The sequence below is a fragment of the Arachis ipaensis genome, chromosome B08 (assembly GCF_000816755.2).
Source record: "Arachis ipaensis cultivar K30076 chromosome B08, Araip1.1, whole genome shotgun sequence".
NCBI lineage: Eukaryota > Viridiplantae > Streptophyta > Magnoliopsida > Fabales > Fabaceae > Arachis > Arachis ipaensis.
The window spans coordinates 93,104,566-93,122,916 of record NC_029792.2 but is presented as its reverse complement, the minus strand read 5'-3'; the positions used below and the strand labels follow the sequence as shown (position 1 = coordinate 93,122,916).

The window sequence follows — 18,351 nt, the reverse complement described above, 5'->3', positions numbered from 1 at the left end:
ACTAGAACCGCATCATTTGGACCTTTGTAGCTCAAGTTATGATCGTTTTAGTACGAGAGGGTCAGGCTGACAGCTTTGCAGTTCCTTCAACTTCTAGTATTCCTTCCACTTTTGCATGCTTTCTTTCCATCCTCTAAGTCATTCCTGTCCTGTAAACTCTGAAATCACTTAACACACATATCACGGCATCTAATGGTAATAAGAGAGGATTAATATTAGCAAATTTAAGGCCAAAGAAGCATGTTTTCAATCAAAGCACAAAGTCAGGAAGGGGAACATAAAACATGCGAATTGTATGAACAAGTGGGTAAAGAATTGATAAAAACCAATCAATTGAGCACAAGATAAACCATAAAATAGTGGTTTATCAGTTATCACCATGGAAAGGCAAAGGTAGTCGCAGATGCATTGGTTGGAAATCTTTAACAATTGCTTGGGTGAGAATCAAGGAAGAGGAGTTAGTGGATAAGTTTGTGTATCTTAAGCTAGACATTGGTGAGGTGGCCAGAAGATCTTGTCTGAGCCATTTGCAAACTTCAAGCACGTTTAAGATGGAAATTCAGAGGGCTCAGCAAGTTGAGCGGAAGCTTCAGAAATTGTTGCAACCAGTTGGTGATAAAAGGCGTGAGGAATTCACTAAAGATGGTGAAAGATTGTGGAGAGATAAGGGGAGAGTTTGCAATCTGGATGTCGAAAGTTTGAGACAAGACTTGTTGTTGGGGGATCACTACAGTGGATTTTCTGTTCATCACGGAAGCACGAAGATATATTGTAACTTAAAAAAGATGTTCTGGTGGCCTGGGATGAAAGGTGATGTAGCTACAGTGGCATCCTACTGTTTGACATGTCAGAAGACGAAGATAGAGCATCAGAAGCCGTCAGGCATGATACATCCTCTTGAGATTCCTCAGTGGAAGTGGGATATTATGCGGTTTGGGTGATCATGGTTCGCTTAAACAAATTCGCTCATTTTCTGCCTATCCGAGTGAACTACTCTATGAAGGAGTTGGCGAGAGAGAACGTCGACACGGTAGGATGATGGTGAACGAAGTGCCTTGGCAACTTGTTGGATTAGTAACGTTGAAAGTAGGATGCTTCGTGGGGAATATATGTATATATATATCCCATCGTGTGATTCAAATTTTCGAGGGCGAAAATCTTTTTAAGGAGGGGAGGATGTAAGAACCCGCGTTTTCACGTAAAACCGTTTTAATAAAATAATTTTAGTGCCCGGAATAGATTCAAAATTTAGAAGTTTTAATTTGGAAATAAAAATGTGAAATTTGATTTCAATGAATTTTTCTGAGCTGGGAAATGTATTTCTTTCGAAAAGTTTTTGTAAAAAATGCGTACTGACACTTAAGCTGGCAGTACCGGCTCTAGACTGTCCAGTATCACGTATTTTGGAAAATAATATTTTGAAGATTGATTTATTATTTTGAAAGGAGAAAAATAATTTAGAATCGAAGACCGGACACTAATCTTAAAGGTTTTGGCCTAAAGTGGGCCAAACGGACCAAAAACGCTAACAGGTTGGACTGGACCCAAACTGGGCTCAAGACCCAACATATATAAGCTCATTTAATGAGCTTTGAGCTCATTTTCCAGCCCTAAGAGAGAGGAGAGGCACGGTTTTGAGATGAGAGGAGAAGAGAGGAGTCGTTACTTTTCACCTCCACCTTCCGGAAGTCATAACTTTTGATCCGGAGCTTTGATTGACGAGCTGTTTGCAGCCACGCAAAGCTCTCGACAATCTCTTCCTTTCTACCTAAATAAATCTAGTAAGGGCTCGCATCTCACTCTCCAGTTTTGTGCCCTAAGTTTCTGTGCATTTTTGGTTGGGGTTTTGAGCAAGTTTTGTGGTTTTGCTTGTTTAGGTGATATCTAGTAGCGGGTAATTGTTGGATTTTACCCCTAATTTCATTGGATAAGGTAAGGTTCTACTAAACCCTTGTGTTTAGTTGTTTTGTGTATCTTAGGTTTTGATTTTGATGATATATGTGTTGTTAGTGTGAGCCTTGGTGTTTGTTGGTGTTGGTTAAGGCTTTGGAACAAGCTTGGTGGTTTCATTTTGGTGATTGGTGTGTTTGGGAATTGGCCAAGGTATGGTTCCAGTTTCCTTTATGTAATATGTAATATTCATGGACACTTAGGCTAGTTGACCCTAAGATAGGATTGAATGTTGTTGGTGGATGAATAATTATATGTGAATTAATGTAACTGTTGGTTGTGTGGGATTAGTGTGGTTGATGATGATTGTTGGAGATTATTGGTATTGATGAGTATTCATGGTGATTAATTATATTGGTTAATATGGAGGATTATGAAAATTTAAGGTAATGAGTTAATGTAAAATATTGTGGTGGTTTGAAATAAATGATATTGATGATTATGATGTATGAGGATGTATGTTGATAATTGATGATGAATATTGATGTTGTTGGTGTAATTATATATTTTGATATTGGTTGATGTTGTTGAGTGTGTATGTTGAGTGAGGTAATATAAATGTGGATATGATTGATAATGTTGAGGTTAAGTGATGGGGATTTGAAGTGGTTGTTGATGTTTGTTTGTTGGTTAAAGATTATTTATGATGATGTTGGATGTTGATGATTAAGGAATTTGATGGTATTGAGTAGTGTAATTGGGATATTATAGATGGTTGAGTTGGAAAAGGAAGGGTATGGGCTTTTAGGTTGTTTGGTATTGTTGGGTTGTGATTAGTTTGGTTTTAAAATGAGAGTTTTGGTAAAAGTAAGTTTTTAAGGCTTTTGGTAAAAACAGATTTTTGGTGAACTTTAACGGATCATAAATGGAGCCTCAGTTTTCAAAAATTGCTGAAATTTAACTTAAATTAAAGTTCATTGAAAACTCTTCAAATTGATATAAAGTTTGTAAAATTTGGATTTTTGTAGAGGAAGTTATGATCATTCAAAGTTGGTGTTGAAAATATGAAATCTGCAAAGTTGCAGAATTTCAGGATTTCTGATATGTGCGCACGCACAGCCTTGTGCGCACGCACAACCCTGCAAAAATGTTATTCTGTCCGGACGCACAGACCTGTGCGTACGCACAGGCAGGGGAAAGGGCTCTGGTAGCAGCGCTAGCATAGGTTGTGCGCGCGCACATCAATGAAGAATTACGACCTGTGCGAACGCACATCCCTGTGCGCACGTACAAGTCGGGAAGGATCAGTACCTCTGCGTATGCACACCCTGTGCATACGCACACTTTGAAAATCTTCCTGGGCGTGTGCACACACACCCCTGTGCGCATGCACATGCTCTGTTTTTCAAATTTTATTTTATTTTCAACTATTTCACCTTCCTGACAAGGTTGTAGGCTTCTATAACACCATTTTAAGACTCTTGGGCTTATTTTAGAGCATTGAGATATGGGAATGGTCCTAGGGGTTTAATTTAGGTTTTCCTTTGAAAAGTTAGCAAACAGAGGTTTAGGTTTCTTGTGTATTGCGGATGAGTTAGTTGAGAGAGAAGGAAGAGTGGTGCATATGGTGATTGTTAACAATGAATTGGGAAATTGATGAACTAATGAGCTCGGAATGGAAGTGATGAATTGATGATGGTTGTGATGAGTTGAAGACTCAAAAAGGAATGATGATCTTGTTTAATATTGACAGTTTGCCAGGCACTATATCCTTGGGTTAAGCATGATAGTGTGCAGGGCACTATATCCCTAAGAATCAATTATGATTAATGACTTTTTCTGCTACAAGAGTGTGCCAGGCACTATATCCTTGGGTTACGCATGCGAGTGTGTCCAGCACTATATCCGTGGGTGAATAGAGTGTGCCCGGTACTATATCCGTGGGTCAGTGGAGTGTGCCCGACACTATATCTGTGGGCGTGGCAGAAAAGCTACATCCGAAAGGATGTGTTGGGTTGGCATTCATGGACCGACAAGTGATATAACGAGCCAATAGGATAGGCATTCATCATATGCATCTCTTATGTGCTTGTTTGCTTTGATTACTTGAGTTTGCCTAATTGTATAACATGCCTATCTGCTTCTTGAACTACTTGTTGTATATGAATATTATCTGTGTTTTATTTGTTTGCATTAATTATGATTGTTTGGTGCTGAGGAGGTTAGGTAGGCGGTGGCAATGGGATCGCACGGAGGTTAGGTTGGCGAGGGCTGTGGGATACAGCGGTGTGATTAGTATTAGTTAGAAATCCCATAAGTTAGATAACCCTGCTTATAGTTTATGGTTTAAGTTCTCTCTCTCTCTATATATATATATTTATTTATTTATTTATTTATTTATATTTTGTCCTAAGCTTGAATATCCGTATGTGATGTGAAGTTCTAGGATTGCCTTCGGCGTCCCGGAGCCTTAAATCTTACCTCATTGGGCACTGTTACCATACTGAGAACCTCTGATTCTCATTCCATACTTCGTTGTTGTTTTTCAGATGCAGGTCGTAATCTACTTCGGTGAGATTGCGGATATGGTGACAGAGTGGAGTATGGTTCCTCCTTGGTTTATTTATGTTTTCCTTTGTTATAGTTACTCTCACATCTTTTGTATATTTATCTTTATGGCCTTAGAGGCTTATTTGAGAGACTAGTTGTATAAGCTGTTTTTAACTCCAAAACTCTGTATGTCTGTATATACTAGTAGGCTTAAACTCCGCAAGCTGTGACTAGTCCCCTATGATTATTATACTACTACATCTATATATATTCCATTCTTTTGCATCTATATCTTGTATCTTATGCGTTAGCTTCGTGTGAACATTTCGCGCTTTTGTAATCCTGTTTTTTAAGCTTAATCCTTCATCAGGCTTCTAGATTATATTAATTCCTTCTATATATAAATATATATAAGCCTTAGGAATGTCGTAACTTCTAATTAACCTTTGCTTTACGGCTAGAGGTAAAGCTTAGGGTAATTGGGGTGTTACAAAAAATACACCCAGCGTGTCCCTACAGAGATGCCAGGTGACCTCTTCACTATCAAAGGAGCATAACATGAGATATAGAAGTCCAAATGACGCGCTTTTAGTGGCTTTAGATAGTCGACACTCAGAGCTTTCCAACGATATATAATACTTTATGGTGGATGTAAACCTCGGGTAATTAATAAATAATTAACCAATAAATTAATTATTATTTTAAAAAATTTGAAATATTAAATTTGATAATCTAGAAGAGTAAAAATATTTAAAATACGAATTTTGACACCAATTTTAAAGACTTTGTCAAAAAATTAAGCCAAGAGACCGAACCGGTAAAATTGAGCCCATTTTGGGCCCAAGGCCCAACATATATATACAAAGTTTAGCATTCTTCCTGTCCATGAACTTCATTTCACGCTGAAAAAAGGGAGGCAAGCCAAGAAACCCTAAACCCTTTTACCCTCAAATTTCATTTCCTGATAACTTTCAATCCAGAGCTCCGATTGATGAGTCGCTTATGGCCACGCATTCGTCTTATCGAGCTTTTTAATTCTATCTGAACAGAGTGATAAGAAAATTAAAATTCTATGCTCAGTTCTTCCTTCTTTGCATTTTTACAAATTTGGGTTTTAATATTAAGAGATTTTGTGATTATGATGGTTTAGAGATACTCTAGCAGTAGATAATTGTTGGGTTTTACTTCAATCATCAACGGGTAGGGTAAGAAAACTCTAAACCCTTGTGGTTTATCCAATTTTCTGAACCCTAGCATTATTTGTGGTGAATGGTATGGATTAGATTGAAATTGTGTTGAATTGGAGTTGAATCGGTAAATTAGAATGCTTGAAACTTAGCTTTAGGTGGCTGGAATTTATTGGGATTGAATTGGAGTCTTTGAAGCTTGAAGTTCAGTGTTTTGAGCTTTGGAAGAAATCAGCCAAGGTATGATTTTGGTTTCTGGTAGTTAATGTATAATGTTATGCAAAAACTTAGGCTAGTTGACCGTAGGATAAGTTGAATTATGTGAATTGTTCGTGTTTTATGATTAGTGGCAATATATGTTGAGTTTGTTGAGAAATCATGTATGGAAATGTTAAATAATTTAAAAGGGTTGGATGTTGATAGTGAATGACGTAGTTAATGGAAGTGGGTGTCAAAATGGAATTATGTATATGTACGTATATAATGAGTTTGATGTGAATTGTAGTGAAAAGTTAGTGAGTGGCATTGATAAATTATATGTTGAGATGAATGCGGTGTGGTTGGTCTTGAATATAAAGTATGATGTTGAATATAATGGTGAAATGGTTGGAGTTAAGGTAACCATTGTGTATTTGTATATCTACGTGACGAATATGATGTTGAATTGATAGTGAAGTATTGGTATTTTAGGTGAGCATGGTAATGCTTGAGATGGATTTGGTTGGTTTTTGGATTGAAAACTTTGGAAAAATCTGGTGTGTGTGCGTAGCATACGCACAGACCAGAGCGTGTGGGGAGTCTCATGCGTATGCACACGCTAGAAAAGTTGTCTGGTGCGTGCATACGCACAGTATGATGCGTACGCATGATGCCCTATTTTGCACTAAAACCGTGTTTTAATTATTTGACCTTCCCAGCAAGCTTATAAACTTCTATAAACCCTATTTAAGGTTTGATAGCTAGTTTTTAGGCTTCGGGATAAGAGCGAAGATGTTGAGGGTGATGAATTGGTATTAAGGGACAATGGGTTGCATAAAATGAGAGTTGTGAAATGGATGATTATGATAATGAGAAATGATAATGATTGATGATGGCTAAGTATGATGAATATTGTTATGACATTGAGAGATGGTGATGAATGAATTTGATTGAGACATGAAGAGAATGATTATGCAAAAATGGAAGTAAGTCTGAGATGTGCTTTCCCGGATAGTACGCAAGGGTTGTGCCTCGTCCCACTTGTTCCGGGTAAATGCTTGAGATACCTGGACAGTAGCAAGGTTTGTGGTTCGTCCCACTTGCTCTAGTTCAGTAATTGAGACAGCTGGGTAGTATCAGTAGTAGTGGTTATTCCACTTGCTCTAGGTTGAGTCGGTAAACACACGCCTGGGTAGTATACATCAGTAGTGGTTTGTTCAACTTGCTCTGGGATAAGCGGGTAGTATGCAAAGGGTTGTGGCTCAGTCCCACTTGCTCCGCGAGGTGGTGTTCTGTCCTTGGTTTGCTACCAAACATGTCGAGTTTGGTTGTATAACTAACAGATGATATTATTGGCCATAGGGCAGACATGCATCATATGCACTTGCATGTTTTGTTTGAGTATGCTTTGTTTTGGCTTGCCTGGTTTTTAATTTTAATTAACTGCTACTTGTCCTATCTATTGTACTTGCTATCTATATTTTGTGTTTTTCTTGATTGCATTATATGTGTTTGCATCTGAAAGACCTCTTATATGGTGGAGGCATGATGAGGGATGTTCAACCCAGTATTTAGGAGATGTGAAAGAAACGGAAAGTGAATAGTTAGATTAGAACTAGAATCCCTTAGATAGGTTACCAAGATTTCTGGTTTAGAAACAAATTTTAAGTTTGATTCTGATTGTCGAAGTTTTAGGAATGCCTCTGACTTTTCCAGGACCTTATATATTATCTATGTGGGCACCTTGACTATACTGAGAATCCCCGGTTCTCATACTATACATATTCTGTTGTTTTTTAAGATGCAGCTCGAGAGGCACCACATTGAACGTCTGGAGATTCCCTGCGCAAGCGAAGATTTCACTTTGGGCTGTGATATTTTGTGATTAGGCTATGTATATATGTAGTTATATTCTCCACCATGTATATTTTATGTTTTGTCCCTCCTAGAGGTTGACTTGGAGAAATAGGTTTTGTAGCTTGCATTTTGGTATACTCTTTGGGGTTGTATATATGTATATGTATACTCTGGTCGGCCTTTGCTTTGTAGGTCGATCTTGGAGCTTGTTATTTGCATCTTTGGAACTCTGATCTTATATATATATATATATATATTATCCTTTCCGTTCGATCTTATCCACCTTTCTGCGTTGATTTGATCGAGAGTGATCCGCCTTTCTGTTGTGTTTCATTTAAAATTTTCTTTTAAGGCTCCTAGTTAAACTTCTTTTCAAATATATCTATGTACATATTTTACTTTTAGAGGTCATAATACCTCGCCATATCTACTTTACGACTTAAGTGTAAGGCTTTGTGTGGTAGGGTGTTACAATGGACATTCTGTTTGGCCCACAGACGACGAGCACCTTTTGATGCCCAAATTTTGAAAATGCCCAAATTTGGAAAATGCCCAAAAGTGGCGCCCTAGACACTACAATTATGCACACCTCCCAGGGACTACAAAAAAATGGCGCCTCCCACTTCACTTTTGTGGCATCTCCCACGCTGAACCATGCAAAGAGGAATTAGTAAAGAAGAATGGTGACTCCCACTTGTGGCGTCTCACACACCACAAAAGAGCACTCCTAGGGACTCAAATTTGAGTATAGAAATGGCGCTCCCATGCCTTCTTTGTGATGTGCTTCCCCTCCAAAGACTCCATTGACTTCATGGTGATCCAAGGCAAGAAGGATGGCGTCTCCTAATTCATTTTTGGCATCTTTAATGCTACCCTTGAAGCATACTTCTAAGGCCACACTTTGAGTTTCCTTTTTAATCATTAATAAAGCATATTGCATGACATAAGGGGTGCTGAATTTGAAAATTCATTGGCCACAACAAATGCTCATCAAGCCCAACTAATCAAGCCAACAATTCACAAGGCTCATGACTCAAAAGAAGAAAGGATGATCATTAGTTAGAAAGTGAATTTAAATGTAATTTGAATTTTATTTGAATTTGTAATTTAGGATAGGTTATAAATAGAGGTTGAGAGAGCCTCACAAAACACTTTTGGAGGAGCGGTCTTCAAATTCTCTTCCTCTCTTCTTGAATTCCATTTTCTCTCCTCTTCTCATTCACTTTCATACTCATTTTGTAATTTTCTAAACTATGAGTAGCTAATTCTCTCTTCATTCGGCAAGAGAGATTTGTTGCAATTCAATGGATTAATGTGTTTGATTCTTCACCTTCAATTCTTCTTTCATTGTTTTTTTAGAAAGAGTTTTTGTTCTTCATCATAGCTCTAAATCTATCGGAAGATAACTTAGATCCAATTTGAGTTTTATGATCGCTTGGAAAAGTGGATCCATGAAATCAAGCTTAAAAAATCTTTCTCTCAATTCTCATTATTGTGAATTTAGATTTGATATGTGACATTAAATCAATCCTATTTAGATCTTGAAGAATTGTGTGGTGATAATTCAGAGAAAATGCTTCATCTCTTATCAGGAGAAATTGATCAAAGAATTGGCAATTGATCAAGTCAAGAGAAATTGAATTATCAAGGAATTGGAATTCAATTACTTATGATTTTCCAAGAGATCATTGATTGCATGATTGGAGTGGAGATGAGAGCTCTTGATCTTAAGGATTCAACATCTCCCTAACCCAATTCTTCCCATTATTATATTCTTCTCTTGTTCATTTCCATTGATTAATTCTTGCACTTTATATTTTAATTATTTTTATTTTTGTAATTTAATATCTAGTCAGTTACATTTTTGTAATTTAATTTCTAGTCATTTACATTTCCTTCATTTACATTCTTGTCATTTTATTGCTTTCATTTACTTCCTTGTCAAGTCATTTAACTTTCAATTTACTTTTCTTGATTAATCGTCATCCAAATATGAATTATCTAACTAGAATAATCAATTAATCCTCATAGAAACAATAGCCCATTCACCGTGGTATTACTTGATGCGATCCAGTACACTTGTCGGTAATTTTATGGATATTGGTTTGTAAAGTCCATATTAGTTAGTTCACCCATGAGGCTCATATCAAATTCACTTGTCATTAAGCTTGTAAATTCTGCACAAAGAGATTCATCAGTGGATCCAAAAATTATATCATCAACATATACGTGGACTAAAATAAAATTATCATTTGAATTCTTTATAAATAGAGTAGTGTCCGTTGTACCCCTTTGAAAATTATTTTTAAGTAAAAAAGAACTAAGTCCCTCATACTAAGCTCTAGGAGCTTGTCTCAATCCATAAAGAGCCTTAGCTAGTTTGAAAACATGATTAGGAAATATTTTATTTTCAAAATCAGGAGGTTGTTCAACATAGACCTCTCTATCTATAATTCCATTTAAAAAAGCATATTTTATGTCCATTTGACACAATTTGAATCCATGATGTGTGGCATAGGCAAGTAGCAATCTAATAGCCTCCATTCTGGCCACTAGAGCAAACGATTCATCAAAATTGATTTCTTCTTCTTGGTCAAATTCCTGAGCCACAAGCCGAGCTTTGTTTAACTATTGTTCTATTTTCTCCCACTTATTTCTGAAATTCGATATAGTTCCAGTCATTTTCTTTCTAATTGGTCTAGGCATTGGCATCCATATTTGATTGTTCTCAAATTGTTGGAGCTCTTCTTCCATGCTTTCACCCAAAATGGATCATTAAGAGCCTCTTTGATATTGTTAGGCTCAACAGTTGAGGTAAAAGTCAAGTTGCTTGAATTCTAATTTTTTAATGTTGATCCTGTAATTTTTCTCATTGATGGATCTCCATTCCCTATGTTTAATTTGAGTGCTGGTTATTTCAGAATTAGTGGCTTCAGTATTTCTTTTTGTTGTAGGGGTTTCAACAGGCGCAGCAAGAGATAAAATGAAATTGTCTCCTGCAGAATGCTCCTGAGCAGCTTCTGGAATAGAGACGTATTCTGGAATGGTAGTGACTTGTATAGCTTCAATACTTGGAATATCTTCACAATCATCTTTAGGAATACTAGAAGAAACATTATTATAAGAAAAAGTAGCATGTATAGTTTCTTCAACAGTTTTAGCGGTTTTGATATAAATCCTATAAGCTTTGCTAAAAGTGGACCAACAAAGATTCCTTCATATAATTTTTGAATCAAATTTTTTCGAATATTCTTTGATGTTTAAAATAAAAATATTTTATTTCAAAAACATGAAAATAGTACAAAGTAGGAAGAGTTCCTTTCCATAGCTCATACGGCGTCTTTTTTGTAACTCCCTAATTACCTTAAGCCTTACCTCACATCGTAAAGCAAATGTTAATCAAAGGTTACGACAAGTCTAAAGCTCATACGTATTTATATATAGAAAGAAATAATAATTCTAGAAGTCCGATGAAGGATTAAGCTCAAAAGCAGAACTTGAAAAGCGCAAAACGTTCTCACGAAGCTACACTAATCGAGGCACAAGATATACGTAAAAATATCAAGATATATATAGATATATAAGGGTATACTAGTCATAAGAATCTAGCCACAGCTCGTGGAGTTTAAGTTGGCTAGTTATATACAGACATACAGAATTTAGAAAGTAAAACAGCTTATACAGAATTTTTCTAAAAATAAACCTCTAAGGAAAAATAAATACAAAAGGTGAGAGAAGCTAAACATAAAAAACCAAAAGACTTCAAAACATAGAGAAGATCCTCCGCTTTGTCACCATCAAATCAACTCACCGAGGTGGGTTGCGACCTGCATCTGAAAACAACAGAGTATGGAATGAGAACCAGAGGTTCTTAGTATGGTAACAGTGCCCAGTGATGTAAGATATAAGAGTCCTGGACGCTAGAGGTAATCCTAGAGCTTCATATCCATCATGAGATTCAAGCTTAAACCAAAAGTAAACTTTAAATCAGTAACTTTAAAGCCACAATGAAAAAGGGTAAACTAACTTAGTGGATTTCTAATCTAACTTATTCTCTGCTGTCCCACAGCCTTCGTCTGCCTAACCGCCATGTGATCCCATTGATAAACCCCAATTTTGTGGTTTATCTTGTGCTTAATTTAGGAGATTTTTATCAACTTATCTCACATTTATTCAATGAAATAGCATGATTTTGTAATTCTCCCTAAATATGTGCTTAAGTGTGAAAACATGCTTTTTAGGCCTTAAAATAGCTAAATTTAATTCACTTTAATTCCATTCGATGCCTTGATATGTTTGTTGAGTGATTTCAGATTCATAAGGCAAGCATTGGATGGAAGAGGTGAAGAGAAAATCGTGCAAACTGGAGAATTCATGAAGAAATGAGCATTTGGAGAATTGAAGGCCATGCGCACGCGTCATCCACGTGTACGCGTGAGAAGGACATTTGCAAAGCCACGTGCACGCGTTACCTACGTGTACACGTGAGGACGAAATTTGCCAACGATGCGCACGCGTGACGTTGGTCACGTGACCTCATTAAAGTGAATTCACTGGGGGCGATTTCTGAGCTTTCTAGGCCCAGATCCAACTCATTTCTGAGGCTATTTCATGTGGAATTCAAGATGGGTCAAGGGGGGAGAAATTAGTTAGCATAGGAAGCATGCCTTAGGTTAGGTTTAGAGAGAGAAACTCTCTCTTCTCTCTAGAAAGTAGGGTTCTTAGTTTAATTTTCTTCCAGATTTAGGTTTTAATTTCTTGTTTCTATCTTGTTTTCTTTACAATTTCTTGTTCTCTTGTCTTGATTTTCTTATTTTTTTCTTGTTGATTTCTCATTTTAGTTACTTTTATATTTATGCACTCTTGTTAATTTTCTTTCTCCTTAATGCAATTTTGAGGTATTTCATGTTTAATGTGCTTTCCTTAGTTTTTATTGTTAATTTCTTGCATTGGGTAGTTGTAGATTTTACATTTCTTGTAATTTACCATGCTTTTCCTTTTATGCCTTTCAAGTGTTTGATAAAATGCTTGGTTGGATGCTAGAGTAGTTTTTGAGCATTCTTGGCTTGGAAAGAGAAATTAGGCAATTTTGAGTCATCAATACCCAACTCATGTTGGTGATCTAGAGTTGTTAGTTAATATTGTTTCCATTGACTCTGATCTCTTGCTAATTCAATTAGTAAGTTGATTAGGACTTTTGGACTGAGATTAACTAGTCTTATTTAACTTTCTCTCATGTGAAGATAACATTATACCTTCTTCCAATGTTGGAGATATCTAAATAGGATTAGCTCTTGATAATTATTGTAATATAATTAATGACTAGGATAGAAAACCTTGATTCTCAATCCTTGCCATGAATGCATCTCTTTATTAATTGCTTTCTTTACTTGTTTGATTTACATTTCTTGCCATTTAATTTCTTGTCCCCTTATTTGCAAAACCCCTTTGATACCATAACCAATAATATGCATACCTCACTGTAATTCCTTTGAGAGACGACACCCGAGATCTAATACTCTCGGTATTTTTATTGGTTTGCACTCGTGACAAACAAATTAAACTTTGATTGAGTGTTATTTGTCAGTTTGGAACTATACTTGCAACGAGGTTATTTCTCTTTTACTGAGAAGAAATTCTAAACCGACGGTTTTGCTTACATCATGTTTTTGGTGCCGTTGCCGGGAAATTGCAATGTGTGCTTGTTATTGGTTATTGTACATATGTTAATATTGTGAATAGTTTGCCCTTTGTTGGTTTGCTTGTTTGAGTTAGTAGTTAGATTTCATCTCTTTGTTTCTTGTTGCTTTTTGCTTTTGTTTTTCTACTATGAATTCTCATCCTTTTGACTATGAGTTTGGTTCTAACTATGTTGTAGGGAATGGAAGCTACAATGACAACATGCATCAAAGATGGAGTAATCAAAGGTGTGAGGAGTCTCAAACATTTGATCAACCTTCATGGCAACAACCTCCACCAATGTATTATGATCAAGAGCCATACCATGATGCATACCAATCTAATGTGTATGGTGACCCTCATTGTGGTTGTCAACCACAATCACCATATGCCAATGAACCACCTCCTCCACATAATTTTGAACCACCTTATTCACAATCCCCGTACCACCAAACACCTCCATATGACTCTAATTCTTATCCACCATATTAATTACCTTATGAGCCATATGAACCATACATAGAACCACAACAATTCCAACACAATTACTCCCAAGAACTACCACGATATACACCATCTCCATACCCTTACCAAGATGAACCACTTTCCAATTTTGAACCCTTTCTCCTAAACAATGAACCCTCTCTTCCACCACCTCCTCTAATGGATGAATCTCTCCAAACTTTCTTGCAAGAACAATGAAGAGATATTAGCTCTTATATCCAAAGGCAAGAAGAGAAGCAAAAGGAGCTGAAGAAGCTAGAAGTCATGGTTGCTACCATGGCGGAAGCCATTAATGACATGGCCTCCCACCTAAGCTCATGCATCCCACGTACTCCTATTGACAAATGTGGAGGATCAACCAAGGATCATAGTGAGGGAGTGAACTTGGAGCTTCAAGGTAAAGAAGAGGAGTTAAAGCAAGAATCAGAATAATTAGGGGAAGCCATATTTGTTAAAGAGGAAGAAGTGGTTGAAGAGTTAGGAGATGTTGAAAGCCCATGGGAATGTATAATTATAGAGCTCTCTTCCAAGAAGCTTGATATTGATGTTGAGGGGGGTATACAACCTCCAAACCCTATCATGGTTGAAGACTTTGATGAGGTTGATCAAGAGATAGAGTCAATTATTGATGAGTTTCTATCTACAATTGAATCCTTCCCCATTGGACATGACATTGAGATCATAGAAGAATGTGTACAACCTCTCATAGCCTTGGTAAGCAATGAAGAAGAGATTGAATTAGAAGAAAGCTACCAAGAGGAAGAGGTTAGAATTGAAGAAGAGGTGGAAGTTGTCAAGGAAGAACACAAGGGAATGGAGCTTGCAAGACCATTGGAGACACCTCTCCCCAATCCATCACCATCCTTCTTTTCATTTAAGTAGGTAAATCTCCTATCTCTAAGCTTTATTATCCCACTTGAATATGGTTTGTTCGAGACGGATGGTCTAGAGCTCTTTGTGGCTTTAAGAGCAAAAGGGAGGCGGTTAGTGGTTGGAAACATCACTCTAGGTTCATGATGGTTGCATCCTCAAAGTTTGATTGCAAGGTTTGGTGTAGAGCTAGATTGCTTGGGTCTAGAGGGATGTTTGGGTGCTTAAATGAGAATTCCAAGGCTAAACCACCCGGAGGAAATCACCGTGACCCACTTGAAGACGGGCGTCAAAATAAGGTTTGGGTTTCCGGATTACAATATGAGGATCAACTTTGAGAGTTCCAAGCTTGTGAAGAACTCCATCAAGACTTGGTAAAATTAATTGAGAATCTTGGGGCACAATGGAAGACCAAGCATTGGTGGAAGTTTATGGATAAATTCAAGCACAAGCCACCTTGATGAAAGCTCCCCATAAGTCCAACTTAAAGACAATAAACAAAAGTGTTAGGTGGGAGACACCCCACCATGGTAACATCTTTTCACTTTTTCCTTTTTGTATATATTGGTAAAATTTGTTTAATTTCAAGTTTTGCTTGGGTTGTTTGGTTTAATTAGTAGTATAGTATGTTAAATAAGGTTTTATGGTGTTTTGGTAGCTGTTTGGAGGTTTGGAATGCTTGGTTTGGAGCAAGAAATTGGAAAATTTTGAAAAACGGAGCACCCAGCCACGCGTACGCATCACCCATGCGTACGCGCGACCCCCAAGTTTCCAACACTCACACGTACGCTTCGCCACGCATACGCGTGACCACCAAATTTTCCATGCCCTGTACAAAAACCAAAGAGTTGCGCGTGTAGTGTGCTGAAATTGTGCCTCTAGCACAATTCTGGTCAACGCGTAGGCGTACGCATCGCATGCCACTTCTGCCATTCACGCGTACGTGTGACATAAAGCGTATGCGTGACACCCATGCCTGTTTCACCCACCTTCTTTTCTTCTCTTCTTTCTATTTCTTTCCTTCTTCTCTTCTCTCCTCTTTTCTTCCCACCCTTCAACCATCATCCAACACTACCATTCACCATCTACCATTATTTTCTTTAGTTTGTTAGTTGTTAGTTAGTTATTTAGTTAGTTTAATTTCTGTTTAATTTTCTATTTTTCATGATAAGTGTTGGATTATTGATTTGATTTGCTGTTTCTTGATGCTGAAATTATTCATTGTTGGATTTCTTTATTGAGGCTATAACTGTTGCTTGGTTTGAGTTCTTAATGCTTAATTTTGTGCATACCAAGTACTTGTACACTACCTTCAAAGTATTTTAAATCTTTTGAATTGCATGTTTTGGCCACCATGTAATTTGAATTCATTATTTATGATGAGGCAATTTGTGTATTAACAATGCATTTTTTGTTAGGTGATGATTGTTTATGATTGATCCTTATTCACATCACCTATTTCATGCATTGAGATTTTTAAATTGTGGAATTGGATCGAAAGCTTACCTAGTCACATATTTTTTAGCTTTGTAAAGCTTTGTGGACCATGCTTGCTATGTGATTGATTTTCACTTCTATCTTCTTTTTCCTAAGTTCCATAGCATCCATGTGTTCCACCTATATGTCACCTAGCTGTTGCAAACATACTTTAATATGTGTCATTGTTTGATGTGTGAGCTCTATACTTCATTTGGTTTACTAAGTTAACTTGCACATCAATCAATGTCCGTTCATTATCCAATTCACAATTGCTTGATTATTTGCTTGAGTGCTTTCATGCTTCTTTATGTCTTGTTTGTTTATCTTAACTTACAAGTTTACTTTAAAGTATTTCAAGCACACTAGAATGAGTGAAGTGCACATTCTTTTGTGTAATTGTGACATAGCTCTTTATGCTAGTGTGTGTGTTCTAAACCGCATGCAACTTAGAACTCACACACTATTCTTTCTTAATGTCACACTAATTCACTCACTCAATTCTAGTAGTTCTTACCTCATTCCAATAATTTACGCTTCCTTGCTTTGGCATTTTCTCATCTTACTGTGCTATTTTCTATTTTTCATGGATGAGTCATCATAAGCAAAAATGAAAGTGGGAGAAAGAACACGCAATAGCCGGTTGATCCACCAGCTGAAGATGGCAACCCGTGTAGTCGCTGCACCTCTTGCTCATCTTTGAATGCACCGAGGACGGTACAAACTTTTAAGTGTGGGGAGGTCGTCTGACTGAATTGGTGCTTTTGGGTGACAATTTCTAATCCAACACTTTTGCATTTCATTTTTTGGGTCATTTAGAATTTTTAGTTGCACTTCCTTAGTTTGCATATATACATCATAAGCTTAGTCAAAGTAATAAAATTTTCAAGAAATTTATCTATAGGCACCCCAATATATTTGAAAAAAAAATTTAGAACTTGCTTGAATTATATATATATTGTGGAACATGTTTCGAGCTAAGGACACATAAGCATGTGAGTTTTGATCCTTGATTGTGTAGTTACATCATATAACTACTTACTTCCATTCTTGTGTGTATTATTCTCTTTCTATGATTGTAATCTTTGATTTGTTTGATTCTTTATGTCCATTATTTGGTGTATGAATGCATTTATATGATTGAGGCCATCGTTTCAATTAGCTCACTTACCCAAATAGCTTTACCTTTTATCTTCCATTGTTAGCCAACTTTGAGTCTATGCTAAACCTATTTGTTCTTAATTTTAACACATTACAAGCCTTAAAGCAAAAAACAATAAATATCTCTTGTTTGGATCTTTAATTAGCTTAGGCTAGCACTACATGAAAACTTGGTAATTACGGTGGTTTTTTAGGGTTATTACGGCGGTTTGAACCGCCATTATTACCTTGAATGGCGCTCAAGAAAAACCGCCATAATTTGAAGTGCCATTTGGTTATTACGGCAGTTTTCAAAAAATCGCCACAATTAACTGGTTAAAACGGCAGTTTTTGAGTTGGGTTAAAACGGCGGTTCAAACCGCCGTTATTTCCAGATAAAATGGCATTTTTTTGTTATAACGGCGGTTCAAACCACCATTATTTCCAGGGTAAAAAGGAGTTTTTTGTTGGTTAAAACGACGTTTATGAACCGCCATTTTTACCTTGGCATTTTTTGTTGGTTAAAATGGCGTTTGAAATCGCCGTTTTTACCGGATTAAAACGGCATTTTTAGTTGGTTAAAATGGCATTTTGAACCGCCGTTTTTACCCTGATAGTGGCATTTTTATTGGTTAAAACAGCGTTTGAAACCGTCGTTTTTACCATGTTAAAATGGCATTTCATATTGTTTAAAATGACAATTACAAGCCGTCATTTTTACCGGATAAAAGTGACATTTTTTATAGTTTAGAAAGGTAGTTTTAACCGTCATTTTTACCGCGTTAAACAAATAATTTTTTTCATTGGCAGAATACAGCTAAAAACCATATTTTAACGGTTAATAAGTGCAAATATGGTTAATATGGTTTAAAAAGAGGCAAGCCTAAATAATTAGGCGATGAATAAATTATTGCATGCGGTTTGGGGGTTACTTTGCAAGTTTGTTTCTTTATTCATCCATCTTGAAAGTAGGAAAATACCAAGTTAGAAACTTCTGGAA

The 18,351-nt window shown here is 36.7% G+C and overlaps 1 protein-coding gene across 1 annotated transcript; it reads left to right on the top strand.

Annotated features, from left to right (window-relative positions):
• Positions 552–941, top strand: LOC107611224. Its single transcript, XM_016313177.1, has one exon. The coding sequence runs from the start codon at positions 552–554 to the stop codon at positions 939–941; it is 390 nt and encodes a 129-aa protein (XP_016168663.1).